Source organism: Castanea sativa, chromosome 1 (genome assembly GCF_040712315.1).
Source record: "Castanea sativa cultivar Marrone di Chiusa Pesio chromosome 1, ASM4071231v1".
NCBI lineage: Eukaryota > Viridiplantae > Streptophyta > Magnoliopsida > Fagales > Fagaceae > Castanea > Castanea sativa.
The window spans coordinates 11941683-11956263 of record NC_134013.1 but is presented as its reverse complement, the minus strand read 5'-3'; the positions used below and the strand labels follow the sequence as shown (position 1 = coordinate 11956263).

The 14581-nt window shown below is 35.7% G+C and overlaps 1 protein-coding gene across 1 annotated transcript; it reads left to right on the top strand.

The window, feature by feature from the left end:
* Nucleotides 1–4348: 4348 nt before the first annotated feature.
* LOC142614268 (uncharacterized) lies at nt 4349–13373 on the top strand. Its single transcript, XM_075786854.1, has 2 exons — nt 4349–4624; nt 9875–13373. Exon 2 carries the CDS (start codon nt 9985–9987, stop codon nt 13027–13029), a length of 3045 nt encoding a protein of 1014 aa, XP_075642969.1. The 5' UTR covers nt 4349–4624; nt 9875–9984; the 3' UTR covers nt 13030–13373.
* Nucleotides 13374–14581: the final 1208 nt, after the last annotated feature.

Here is a 14581-nt window from a genome sequence, read left to right as displayed (position 1 = left end):
TGAGAAGGAAAGCTAAAGGCTACTTACGAAAATCTGAAAAAGGCACCTCGAATTGATTCTTGAGAGTTGAAGCTTCAAAAAGTGGGGCATCCAAACTCTTCAAGTAACTTATATAGGGGTGGGAAAAGTAAGCGGGAGAGTTCTCACTCAAATCCCCACAAAAAACCTCCACCGTATGATCTTCATCATACCGTAGAACATAGGGGATAGAGTGTTGTATGGCGTAAATGCGGAGGCATCCTAGATACCGAAGCATCAGGAGCATGCTCCTTTACAAGTGAAAAGACACCTACACGTGAGGAAATCACGTGAGTGTAGGAGATACAACTGCCAAAGATCGAAATCCTACTTTTCCCCAAGGAGATAAATAGTAGAATTTCAAGGGGATATTATAGGGATGAATGGCTCGGATAGGGATGTTGGGCCATAGGCCGCGCCCGAGGACGTCAGATAGCCCGAGGACAGATAACTACTGGCGAAGACAAATAGATTATTGAGCCGAAGAAAAGGTCGGGTCACAATGAACAAGTGATCTTGTCCGAGGAGCAACCCCTCCTCGGAAGGTAGATTAGAGGCCTAAGGTCTGACCACCCATCAAGCCCTAGGCAGTGGGCAACCATGCTTGGGAGGATAAGCTTTAGTGAGAGGTGAGTCACCAAAGAGATGGGAAATATTTGGTCAGAAAGCTGCTACCACTGCATTAAATGTTCTGCATTAAATGCTCTGCATCTAACCTTTTACCCGCATTAATGTGGAAGTGATATTTGAACAATAGTTTCCAGCCTTACAGCTACCCACAGAGACATCCAGAAAGGTGCTGATGGGACAAGTATCAAGAAGATTAGCAATCTAATCTACACATGAAGGGCTGGGATGAAAGAAGAGAAGGATATACAAAAGGGAAGAACCCCATGACAGAGGGGGGCATCTGAGATTGAGAGAGAGAGAGAGAAAAAAAAAGTAATGTGTAACTAAGAACTTGAATATTTGTATAAGTTCAAGAGGAATATATAAGAGCATTCCTTCCTCGGACCTGTCCAAGAAGTATTTTTCTTTGTCCAAACTGTTTGTTTTGTTTATCCATCCATTAACTATCCTATCACCTAACTCACTGAATGTTCAGTATTAGGCCCACTCTTTAACAAATTCATTATTTTGGACTCTTTGGGTCATTGTCCATTCCATTTGAATTGTGGAGTGGAACATGTCCTTACATAAATAATTATTTTATATAAAAAATAAATTTAAATAAATATTAATTTAATTAATATTAAAATATTAAAACTCACTTAAAGGTATTATCTTAGACCTCAAATTATATAAAACCAATACTTTATTATTTTAAACACATCCGCCCCAATTAGAATTCCACTAACCTTAAGTCAAAATAGAGGATAGAGGGAGAAATATAAAACAAAAACAAAATAAAGTCAATAATTATTCTCAAAGCACGAGTATACAAGTACTCATTGGTCCGTTTGATTCATTTTTGCTCTAACATTAGAAAAAACAAAGTCTATGTGAGGTCCATTTGTTAGTTCATATTCGTGTTGGGATTTAAACTTTTTGCAATTTTTGAATGTGACTATGTATCTCATGCACCCCCTAGACCCTAACAGGCTAACAAACACACCACTCTTATCACTCCATTCGAGTCTGTAAAAAGATTTAAAAGGAACATCAACCCCAAGAAAATGATTAAGATAAAAAGATAAGGTAATAGTTTCGTGCTGCAAATGTTAATTATCTATTGAGTATTAAAAGATCACAATCACTGTCTTTTCAACAAAAAAAAAAAAAGGAAAAGAAAAGAAAAAATATCACAATCACTGATAAAAAATATTAGCTACTAATAACATGTGTGATGCAATTATATATTCAAGTAGACCATTATCATGTATTAACACCCCTTGTTCACATGAAAAATATACATTTTTTAAGGAATATTTGACAAACCATAAAGCCAATTCAATTATAATACAATGTTGAATCCAAAAAATAAAACCAAATTAATTTGAAATAGGTTTTATTTAAAATTGGATATGAACCATTTTTAGTAACATATGTGTGAAACTTTCAAATTTAAAACTAGATTATGGTGGGAATATACATGTAAAAACATTAAAAGAAAATTATTTCAAATTTAAGAGGGAAGGTAAATTTGAATTTGAAAGAAGTAAATTTTTTTTTTTGAGGGAAGAAAGAAGTAAGTTAAAACTCATTTTTGACAATAACATTTTTTATTATTATTATCATAAAGAATCTAAGGGAACATATTTAGTTTCAAATTATAATTTTATTAATGAAATTTTTAATTTTTTTTATAAGAATATCGTAACTTTATTAAGAAGGAGATAAAAGCATCATATCTTGAGTCAAAGCTGACTCAATGTTAGTAAACTAAATATAATTAAAACTGGAAAAATACTAGGACCACAAACTATTTTACAATTTCTTTGTCACAATTGTGATGTCGTGGAGTATGACCGGTGGAGAAGAAAGGTAGATCCATGTATAAGTAAAAAGCAACTACTTACAATCTGTCACGTCAGAATTGTGGCAAAAAATTTGTGAAATAATTTTTGGACTAAAACTTCTCTTAAAACAGTTATGATATTCTTTGTTGATGTGATTTAAGACAGGCCAAACAGCCTCCTAAATACATCTTATTGTGTGCCTGCAATTAGTAACGATTATTTAAGTACAATGTTTATTAAAATGACAAGGATTTCACAATCCATAATATTCTCTGTTCATGCCTCTAGTATATTTATGTATATGGATTCTATTATTTGTATTTTCCCCCTCCCCCGGCCTTTGTGGATTTTTCAGTTCTTCTACGACCTTATGCACCTGTTTTTAATATTTTAAAAGACATTATCTCCATATGTTTTTCCCACCCCTAATTCTATATTAAAGGCACTATTTTTATTTTATATTATTTACATAATATTTTTTTTATTAATATTGGTTGTTAGCATGTTGTTGTTATTAGGATGTACTGCTCTTGAGGTGTTCAAAAAATTTTTTTAAAAAAATGTTAAGGTTTTTATGGGCATGAGAAAATGCATTAATTACCTTCACAATTAATAATGTGTGCTATCAATAATCATAGCAATGGCATGTTTTGGGTCATCTATATAAAAACATTTTCCAGCAAAAAATCACAACAACCTAATCTAATCCTCATGAATATTGCGTGTATAGTATGTTTGTAAATTGACATATAGCTTAGTTTATCAAGTATAAACTCACAAATAAATATTACTGTTTACTAAAAAAAAGTATAAACTCACATTAGACTTTTTTTTTTTTAATGAACGAAAAAATGGGTAGGTGGAGTGACTTGAGTTGGCTAGTGAATTTTATATTAATAACATTTTCCTTTAATAACAATCCACTAACCCCTGTACAAATAAGTTTAGAGTGAACCAAAAAAATAAATAAAGTCAATAATTACTCTAAACAAGTACTCCATTTTGATTGAAGAAGAAACAAAGTCAAGTGTGGTCCAATTGTTAGTTCAAAATTCATATGCCAACCAAACTTTTTACTGTTTAAGCATATGACTGTAGTGTAGTAGTGTAGTAGTGTACCCCTGACACACACACACACACACACACACAAAACACTCATTTGATTGATATACATCAAAGATGAGATATATTTATCATATATGCTATGTTTTCGTTTGTTTGGTGATAGAATATATGCTATGGAGTCCTAAAGCAGATAAATAAAATTCATTCAAACTATGACCCCAAAAGAGTAAGAGAAAAAAAAAAATCATGCTGCACAAATTTTAATGTCATAGCACAATTCTCTCTCACGCGTGTGGCACGTGATTGAGAAAGGGGACCAAAATACAAAATTACATAGCGACAAGAAGAAACCTCTTCCCTTTTCAGCAGCTTATATAAATATATGTAAGACCATGTCCACCCCTCACTTCTTTTCTCCGAAAACTCGTTATATAAAAAAGCCCCACAAAAGAGGCATACCGGAATTGACAGTTTTTTTTGTTGCCTCTTTTAAAGTCCAACTCATAGTCTCTTCTATGAAATAAAATAAATATTTTTAAAATAAAATAAATTAAAGTTCTAATCCATATTTTTATTTATTTATTTGTTTACATTCCCTAGAAACTAACAATATTGACCGGTTCACCGGTCACGCCGGTCCACACCGAGTCGACTCGCTCGAGTCAGCGAATTCTTGTTGTCACGTGTATTTAACCAATAGCGAACTATAACCGACCATAAAATTGAAACATATAAATATAAATATAAATATAAAATAATAAACCTTAAAAAAAGAAAAAATCGAAATTTTGTCGAAGAAGAAAGTTAGAAACGTTGCTCTTTTCTCGCTTGTTCGAAAAAACAGCTTAACAGAGAGAGAGAGGACAAAGCGAGGGTTTTATGAAGAGAGAGAAACTGAGAAGAAATTAGAAATCGAACTTCTAGAGAGAGAAACCACAAAATCACCGATTGAATAGAGAGAGAGAGAGAGAGAGAGAGAGAGAGAGAAAGTCTTTTTAGTCTTAGAGAGAGAAAGAGAGAGAGTTGAGCTTGGTTTCGCAGGCTGAGTCTGAGCTAGGGTTTCGAATACAATTGACGAAAAGGTAAAGAATTTTTCATACCACGCTTGTAATTATTGCGTTTTTTTGAAAAAAAAAATTATTTTTTTCGTTTTCGAATTTGTTGTGATTAATTTGTTACCAATTTTAGGATTAGCGTTATTAATCACCATTCTCAAAGAGCATTAATTAATTGATATTTTTTTATATATATAATAAAAATGTTTAATTATCAAATTTATTTTACATTCGAGCAAAAAGCTATGAAGCCAGGGTTTTCTTCGAGCTCTCGTTTCTGCTATTTTTGAATTCTAGGGTTTGGTACTTTCTGCTTATGGTAATTGCTGCTTTAATTTCTTGGTTTTGTATTATCTATTACTGTAGAGAAAATGAAATTCCTTTTGGTTTAGATTTAGTGAGTCTAAAGTTTTATTAATCTTGCTATTTGAATATAGTTTGTTTTTTGGGGGTTTTGATTTGGCTTCTTTGGCCTTTTCAGGATTGAATTACTGTTTATTTGGCGCTTGAGTTTCGATTTTTTATTTATTTTTTGACATTGTCAACTGGTAATTAGAGTTCTGTTAATGGATTTAGCTTTTGGTATTTTATTACTTCATTGACTGTTTTCCATAATCATCAATGTTATATACATGGGGCATTTCCTATCTTTTTAGTTTTTGGGGTTGGATGGGCGGGCACATCGCAGTTTTATTTACACGAGCCTTGATTTACACTCATAGTTTTTGTCTTCTATTATTGTTTTAGAAGTTTTGTTACATTAGGAAGTTGAATGTAATACTCAAAATCCAAATTGCTCAAACTTATTGAACTTATTTGCTATAAAAAATAAATAAATAAATAAAGAAGAAGAAGAAGAAGAAGAAGAAAACTCATTGGACTTAGTTTTAGCTGAATAAGGTCTATCTTTTTAGTAAGGAAACTTCTACTCACTGTTGATAGTTTACGTAACAAGGAACACATACTTAGTGCCTGCCATGTTCACAACTCTATACTTGGTGACACACAGCTGAAGATTTTTGTCTTCGCCAATAATTGACAGATGAAAGTGAGAAAGTAATTTTCATGTTATGTTCTTCACACTGTTGTTTTTGTTACATATAGAGTGACACAGGACAGCTTTAAGTAATCTGTCTATTTTTGCTTTGTTAGACTTGGGATTTGAAAGATTTGCGGGTTGAGGGCTTAGGATTATGTGAGGTTGTGATTGGAGTTTATGGTTTGGATATGGCTCGAAAATTGGATTTGAATGGCTGAAACAAGGAAATGGACTGCAGGAATTCTGGGCAGGGTAAAATGTGGTATTTTAGGAAAGGTCTTGATTTGGGCCTGCAAAATAGGTGAGAAGAAGCTGAGGTTGAATCTGACCTTAGGCTGTGAACAGTGACAAGAACAGCACCCAAGGAAGAAAAAGGAGAATGGGAAGCACTCTAGGAACACAAGCCTTCCATTAAACAAAACACTCACATTTTCAATTGATCAACTTTGAATTACTTGAGTATAAAGGCACACATGTATAGACCTTTAGTTCTGCCAAGAGCCTTGTAGCTCAGTGGCATTGCCCAGTTCTCCCCTTAAAGAGAACTTGGGGGTTGAATCCCCTCTCCCTCACTTGTAAGGAGGGGGAAGATCTCTAGTTCTTAAGCTCAACTAGTAGGACTATAGCTCCTACTTTATTTGGGAAATATACTTCTAATTGAATTGGACCTAAAGTCCACACATAAAAGCTCATAAACTCTATAAGACTCCGAATGGTACTTCTCTTTCGAAATCTCATCAAAGCTGCATTCCCTCATGCTCAGTGCCAATGAGTTTTGTATTTGAGAGAAAAAAGAAGACTTTGCACCTAATAAACCCAAGGTCTAAACATGCAGGTCTTAATCTCATAAACTCTTTCTTGGTTTAGCCTTAGTCTTAGGCTTCTGATGATATGCAGGTCTAAACATGCTATAGACAAAGTATCGTAGAATGTTAAGCTTCTACACTGAAATAATATCTGTTTTTCACATATATTATCTGCTACTTTCTATTGCCAATTTGTCAATGTAATTCTCCTAGTTTTGGCCCTTTTGACAGATATATTTAGTTGGAAAAAATTTCCGAACACTTCTTTTATTCATTTGTTCCTATCATTGATTCATGGCCCAGTAAATCATTGTCCTTTGAAATTCCTTTTATTTTTTTTCCTCGGGTCATATTTTCTTTTTGTATAAGTATCAAACAAAGAGAAGGTGGAAGCTAAGTACCGGGGAAGACACAATTAGCTGAGCTAACGACCCCCCCCCCCCCCCCCCCATACAAAAAAAGAGAAGATAAAAAGCAAGGAATAAATATACATAGAGCCCAAAGAAGTCTGCTGTATAAACATACATGGCCATCATGCTTGTTAAGATCTAAAGAGCTCCATATTCTTCATTTCTCCTGTATTTAGTTCTCGCAATACTTCCATGAAGACATTGGATAACTGATCTTTACATTGACATCTATTAGTTATAACGCACTAAGCAAGCCCAATTCTCACTCAGACAACTTAGAGAAGATTTTCAATCTGGGATTTGTAATATTGCATTGTCCAAAGCGGCAATGTATTAAGTGAGAACAGTATTGTGATGTTTGGGGGGAAGAAGGGTATTATGGAGACGAGAAACCTTTCATTAGTAAAATTTAACTAGTGTCGACAACCACAAGTTCTTTTATAAGCTATGACTGCTTTAAGGAGGATAGTTAATAATAATATTCACTCTACAGTTCATGTTCTTGGTATAAAAAAATAAACAAGTTTACTTTGTTGCCGTTATTTTCAAACCCTTTTGTGGGTCTAATGGTAGAATGTTTCGCAATTCCTGCTTCTGTCTTTCTGTTTCTTTTTTTCCTCCGTTCACTACTGTGAACTCCTTGTATTTTTCTTGCTTTTCTTTTATTAATAATATTCTCTTCTTACTTATCAAAAAAAATAAAAAACTTCTAAGAAAGGGTTCTGGATTGCCTATTCAAGGTTTTTTTTTTTTTTTGTGGGTTCAATTTTCTCCCATATATAGTGTATAGTCTCTCTCTTTTTTTTATTTTTTAATTTTTTTTTAAGTAATAAAACTTTTATTGAAAAAAAACTACTTCATGCAGAAAGAGCAAAAGTAGCCAAAAGAATTACAAAGATTTTGTACAAAAGGTTAGAGATTCAATAAGCACAGGAATGAAATCTCTATTCGTGAAACCCCAAGCATAGGACCAATCAAACAAAGTGCAAACAAAGAGGCTAGGAGTTGGTTCCCCGTACTCGCCATATCCTCAAACGTACGGCTATTTTGCTCCTGCCAATTAATCCATGTTAAACATAACGGAACCAAATTCCAAACATCTAACATTATTTTTTTCATCTAGTTCCTCCAACCAAACAAAAGATCCTTCATACTGTCTGGTAAAACCCAGGAGATTCCAAAAGATATAAATACAAAAATCCACAACTGATGAGCCCTCCTGCAATGAAGCAAAAAGGTGATCCACTGCCTCCCCACTACACTGGCACATGCAACACCAATCCACTATAGTATAGCCTCTCCTCCTAAAATTCTCTCATATATAGTGTAGTCTTGTAATGTATTCTTTACTAATTAGGTTCTGGCGGCTATTCTGTTCAATGTGCTACTTGCTGGTTCAGCAGATTTATTATGCCACTATTGGTAGTTTTTGTCCTGTACAAGTTTTGCTCAGTTTAGATGGAGAAAATAGTCTAGTTTGTAGTTTATCTGAAAGGCAATATAGTGAATTTTTTTGGCTTAACTAATTGAGAAATCATAAATGCTTATTTGTATTCGCACTCTTCACTTGTCATTTAATCTTCCCTCCTCACCCCCCCACACCCCCCCCCCCTCCCCTTTTATCCCAAAAATTGACTCCGTATTTTCAATTCACGTTCAAAATGGCCTTCGTTCCAGTCCTAAACTATGTTACCTCAGTGCCTTACAGCTTTTTGGATATTTTTGTTCATAAGTTACAATTGTAAATGGGCTTACAAATTTAGGTTGTTGAACTTTCTTTAGAATACTGGTTGTAGTTCTCTTGGTTTGATATTTTTAAACCTCATTTGTAGTTTTGTGAACAAATATTACCCAGTTCTTCTCATCAACTATGTTTTTTCTTTACATATTTAGCATTTCCTTTTTTAATTTAAATGTTGCTTCATATGGCTTGTAGTTGCCAAAGTAATTTGATCATTGATTGTTGGACCATAGATACCTCTTCTCTTTGAATTTGTTGAAAGCTTTTAGTTTAGTTAATTAGCAAGTTTTCTGATTATTAAGCATGAGACGGGAAACTTTCTTGGATTTCCAAATTTGTCAGATGGGGATGAATAAATAGGAAAGCCACAACTGTATCTGATAGATGGATATGGGTTGACAAATAAGTGTGCTTCTTTCACGTGGTCACATGACCTTTTGAACCTTCTAATTTAGTTTGGTGGCTGAGAGCCTTCCCTTTGAATTCTAAACCCTCTCCAGAATATTCGATTTGTGATGTAATCCATTCTGATGCTTCCAGTTAATGCCAGTTATGCACATCAATGGACTTGCAAATTCTCATGCTCCTAGTTGTGCATAGTTATTTTCTTGTGCATGTTTTATTCTCTCATGATATGTACAATTGTTATTTCTTTATATTCTGTGTCTGGTTTATGGCTATAATACTTCATCTTGATTTATGGTCTTTATTGCTTTTGGCCTTTTGCCAGTCGAATTATGTTTTGGTTTTGACATTACTAAAAATGTACATAATTTTGTGGAGAATGAGACTTTATTTGAACTTACAGTACTAGTTCTTCGCTTATGTTCTTGCAAATTCTCTTGCTCTCACCATCTGGAGGACAAAAGAATTAAGGAATTAGAGTTGAATTCTCTCCTTGGTAGCATATGAAATGATTCTATTTTTCAAAATCTGCAAATCATTTTGGGTGAGTCGATTTTTATCATCTGGTTGGTTTGTCCTCATTTTTGGGCTAGATTGACTCGGTACTTGTAATTTAGTGCATTCTATTCTTGGTTTCCAATTAATGTACACATGGTGGTCTTGCAGTTCAGTCAAAGTTGGACAACGAAATTGAAAACTTTGCGGACTTTTGTTGTTGTTGTTGTTGTTGTTGTTGACGACATGAAATTGGAAACATAATTGTGTACTAACAAGTTTGCTTGGCCCAACTTCGTACAAATTCCATTTTATATTTCTCGTCCTCCATCAACCCCCTGCTAGCCAAAAATACTCATTTTTTGATGTCATGTTCTGCAGGTTTTTGTAAACATTATCCTGAAATTCTATAGCATTTTCCAATGGGAGGAAAAGTACCAGCATGTCACATGAACTTCTTTGATGCCTGGAAACTTTGTATTTGAAGAAGTATGACGCTTGAGGATTTTTTTACCTTGACCGAGATGAAAGATGGGCTCACAGCCCCATCTCGAGTTGAGGAGCTGCTCAATGTAATGCAGAAGGACAAAGATTGTGTTATGAAAAATGTTGGTGATGCAACCAGGCAGTGGGCTGCAGTTGCAAGTACTATTGCTGCCACCGAGAATAAAGATTGTCTTGATCTTTTTATACAATTAGATGGACTTTGGTTTATTGATAGATGGTTGAAGGATGCTGAAAATTTTGGTAATGACACAAGTGAGAGTTTTGCAGAAGAGTCAATCACAGCTCTGCTACGAGCACTTGAAAAGTTGCAAATAGACAATGAGAGATCAATATCTTCAGGGATTTGGATTACTGTCAAGAATCTTCTTGGCCACAATAGCTCTAAGGTTCAGGAAGGAGCAAGAATGTTGTTTGATAGGTGGAAACAGGGTAAGGATTGTGATGCAATTCAAAAGGATGTTCAGGATGGGAATAGAAGGCTTGCTGGAGAGGAAGGTGGGCAATCTGCTTCTGAAAATCCTAATTCAGAAAGTGCTAAGGAAGAAAATGATGTGTTAGAACCTGCCAGAGATGAAATCTTGCCCTTGAGAAGATCAGATGATCTTCAGCCAGAAAGGACTGAAGATGTACAGATCCCAAATCATAATGATCAGCCTGGCTCCCACATAACAGCTGACCATGAGGACACCAAAGACGGACCTTCAAACCCTTTGGCCTCCTCTTCTTTTTCAAACTCTTTGCGAGATAACTCTTCTATCAAAGAAGAATCCCCCATTTGTGCTGCCGATGGAGCAACTTCTACTGAGACTGGTAGTGTTGCAGTTACAAAGCAAGGCAGTGATGAAGTAATTGCAGATGTTCTCAAGTTGAATGAGTCAATTAAAATTGAGAAGCAAGTGCATGAAGCTGACAATTCTTCGGGCAAGTTGGATATGGCCGAGATTTCTTCTGCATCTGATGCATTGGAATCTGGAGCTGCTTGTTCTGGTGATGATGCTGCAAATGCGCAGAAGATTGTGAGGGAGCCTGCTTTACAGAATAGCGTTGATGCTAATGAGAGGGATGTCTGCAGGAAAACCACCACTCTTGATGATGTGAGGGTACCTGCATCTGATTTTAAGACCAGGTTAGATGATATGAGACCTCTAAATCGTTGCAGTGGAAATGAGTTCAAGACTACTGGTCTAGATGGTGATTGTTGTTCTAATGCTTTGCTAGACTTGTCCACCAATGGGAGTATATTGGGAAAGCCCGAGAAATTAGACTCTACTTTGTCCAGGATGGAAGACATTGGAGAAGCTGATGAAGATAAGGGGCATAGTAGTGATGAGGGTGATGATTTGACAAATGCTTCTGATTTTTCTAAGCCAGCAAGGGATACCAAAAGCCCTGTTGTGATTGACAAGAGAAGGTCTGATAGTGAACTTGAGTATGGCATAGTTGATGCAATAGAAGTCGCTCGGCAAGTTGCTCAAGAAGTAGAAAGAGAAGTGGTGGATTATAGGGAACCATTCTGCAGCTCCTCTTCGGAGAAAATCTTGAAAGGTGGAATCAGGCAGCCAGGCAGCCCAGATTCTATAAATGGAAAGCAGGACCTACCTGCCAAGATGCCACAAGAGGGGGCAACTGGAAAAAGTCACTCTACTGAGACAAATCCCGATAGGGAGGGAGGCTCAATTAATTCAGATAATCTGGACAATGAACCAGAAAATTCCACACATGATATGGAGTCCTCTCTGGTGACTGAGGCAGCTCAAGAACTAGAGGTTAACACAGAGAAAGGCCCTTGTGATTTTGATCTGAATCAAGAAGTCTGCTCTGATGAAATGGATTCTCCAATGAACCCCTCTGCACCCTCTGCTTCAAGGCCATCAGCAGCTCAAGAATTGCCAATGGTACCTTTGCAGTTTGGAGGGACTCTTGGATGGAAAGGATGTGCTGCTACTAGTGCTTTCCGCCCAGCATCTCCTCGTAGAATTCCTGATGGTGATAAGACTCCTGTTACAGGAACCCGTGATAGTTCAAAGCAGAGGCTGGATTTCCATGACTTTGATTTGAATGTAGCCGAGGATGGAGATGAGTTGGGAAAACAAATTCCCCCATCATCTGGCCTTCCTTCTGGGGAATCCTCAGTTGAAGTCAGCCCAATGAGATCAGGGAGGCTGAAGTTGGATTTGAACTGTCTTGGTGATGATGGTGATGCTCCAACACTGGATTCAAAGATGGGAGAACAGCTCTTTAACAACCAGAATAGCCATCGTAGCCCATCTCCTGCCTCGTCATCATCATCAATGCAGCCTTCTTTGAGGAACATTGATTTGAATGACAGACCTTATATCCAAAATGATGCTTCAGATCACGGGACTATTAAGCCTTCCCAATTTGTAAATGCATATGGAGGACCTAAACCAGATGCTCCTGTTATTTCTATCATGGGCACCAGAGTGGAAGTCAATAGAAAAGATTTTCTTTCTCAATCATTGTCCTTGCCAAATGGCAAGACTATGGAGCCTACAGTGGATGCTAGCATGGCAAGAGCAGGGGGGGTTTTGGGGCTGGCTCCAACAATGTCCTATACTCATTCTTCTGTTTTTGGTTACAATGGGCTGACAGCAGGGACTGCCATGTCTTTCTCTTCAGCCATGTACCCTTCTGGCTCAATGCAATATATGGTAGATTCTAGAGGGACCCCTGTTGTTTTGGGGTCTGCACCAGCTGTTCCACCTTCCTACTCACAGCCACCGTTCATGGTGAGCATTGGTGGTGTACAGTCAGGTCTAAATAATCCCGGGCCATCCCGTCCAAATTTTGATCTAAATTCAGGATACATGGTGGAGGGAGGGCATAGAGACTCAGGGAATTTGAGGCAGCTTTTCATTCCTGGTCAAGGCAGGTCTGTGGAGGAGCATACGAGGATGAACTTACAACCCTCTTCAAGCTCTGGGGTTGGAGGGAAAAGGAAGGAACCTGATAGTGGATGGGAATCCTATCCGTTTAACTACAAACATCAGCAACCACCATGGAAATAGTCGGTGTTTTATTTATCTACGGTTCCTCCTCTCTTTGGATCGGTTCATAAGTCCAACCAAGTGAATTGATGCTTACGTTACCTAAAATTATCCAGAATGGTAGGTCAGCCCATTGGCTTTAGTGGGAGGGGAATTATTAACTGAATAAAGCTGAGGGCATTGTGGATGTAATGTGATTCTTGTGATTAATTGCTGAAGGGAAAAAAAATTAGGTTTATTGTTTTAATTTTGATTTACTTTGAATCTCCTTTTCTGGGTTTCATAGATGGCCATTGCAATCATAGAAAGCTTGGTACATGTAGCTGTAATTTCTCTTCCTTATATATCACAGAAATTTATAGGAACTGGTCTCGTTTTACATTGTTTTATGGTGCTTATATTAAAGGTCACAGTGAGTTCGTGTGACATTTCATGATAAACACACACAAAAGTAGTTGCTCAAACTTAGCCTCATTTTATATTTATAATATATATATATATATATATATATATATATATCATTTTAGGCCCTGTCATGAACTCTGACCTTGATGAGCTCGAGGCTCAGTTTAGTATGTCTGAACTGTGGGCGGGCGAGAACCGGTGTAGTAGTCTTTAATCTCTTGATGGAGCTTTTTAGAAGCGAAAAGAATCAAACTATTTTGTGGATACCTTTGTGGTCTTGAATCACTTAAGAGAGTGTTTGTGTGTAATATAACTTGTCAGTTGTCATTCTCTCTCTTGAAAGTTACCTTGTATGCCAACCTTTTTATTGGTGACGTTAGTTCCATCCTGCATGTGTATAGCATTGTAACCAAGTTGCATTGAGCAAGTATTAAAAATTTGGTACTGTTCATTAAATTTATTTTTTAAAATGAACCAACTTTGAGCTCATTGCTAAATTATATTACATATTAAAAAAAAAATTTGGGTCGAAAAAACTTGAACTTATTGGCAAATTACTTGATTAACTCATTTTTTTCCCATATATAGTAAACATAATGATAAAAGTTTTTTTTACCCCTTCATAAATCTATTAACTTATATTCGAATTGAAATTATATTATTAAAGTTAATTAGATGGAATGATTTTTGTCTATTAGCTTACAAAAATTAGATCCACCACTTTTGTATGGTTAGAAACTATCTGTACTCTTACTATAAAATAGACTATTAATTACAATCAATTTATAATTTGATATCTCAATAACTTACATTTTAAACTTATACAATTCAATTTCAAGTGTATATATATATATATAAACATTTATACATATAAATATGTAATATTATAAATTAATTAATTAGGTCTCATACTCATGAATTATGAGCTTCTCATAGATACATTATTATGTTTGATCTTAATTGACTTTTTAATAGTCATCCTAAACTTAACATTGAGCCTTTTTTTTTAGATATATCAATAGCTAGGATTGTGGGAATTAGAACCCTAGATTGTCTCTGTTGGAAACGAATTTGAGTAATAAAGCTCTTGGGAAACTTTAGCTTTAACTTATTTGTTAAATAAACCAAATACAAACCAAACTCACGCTGCTGTGAACAACTCAATTCA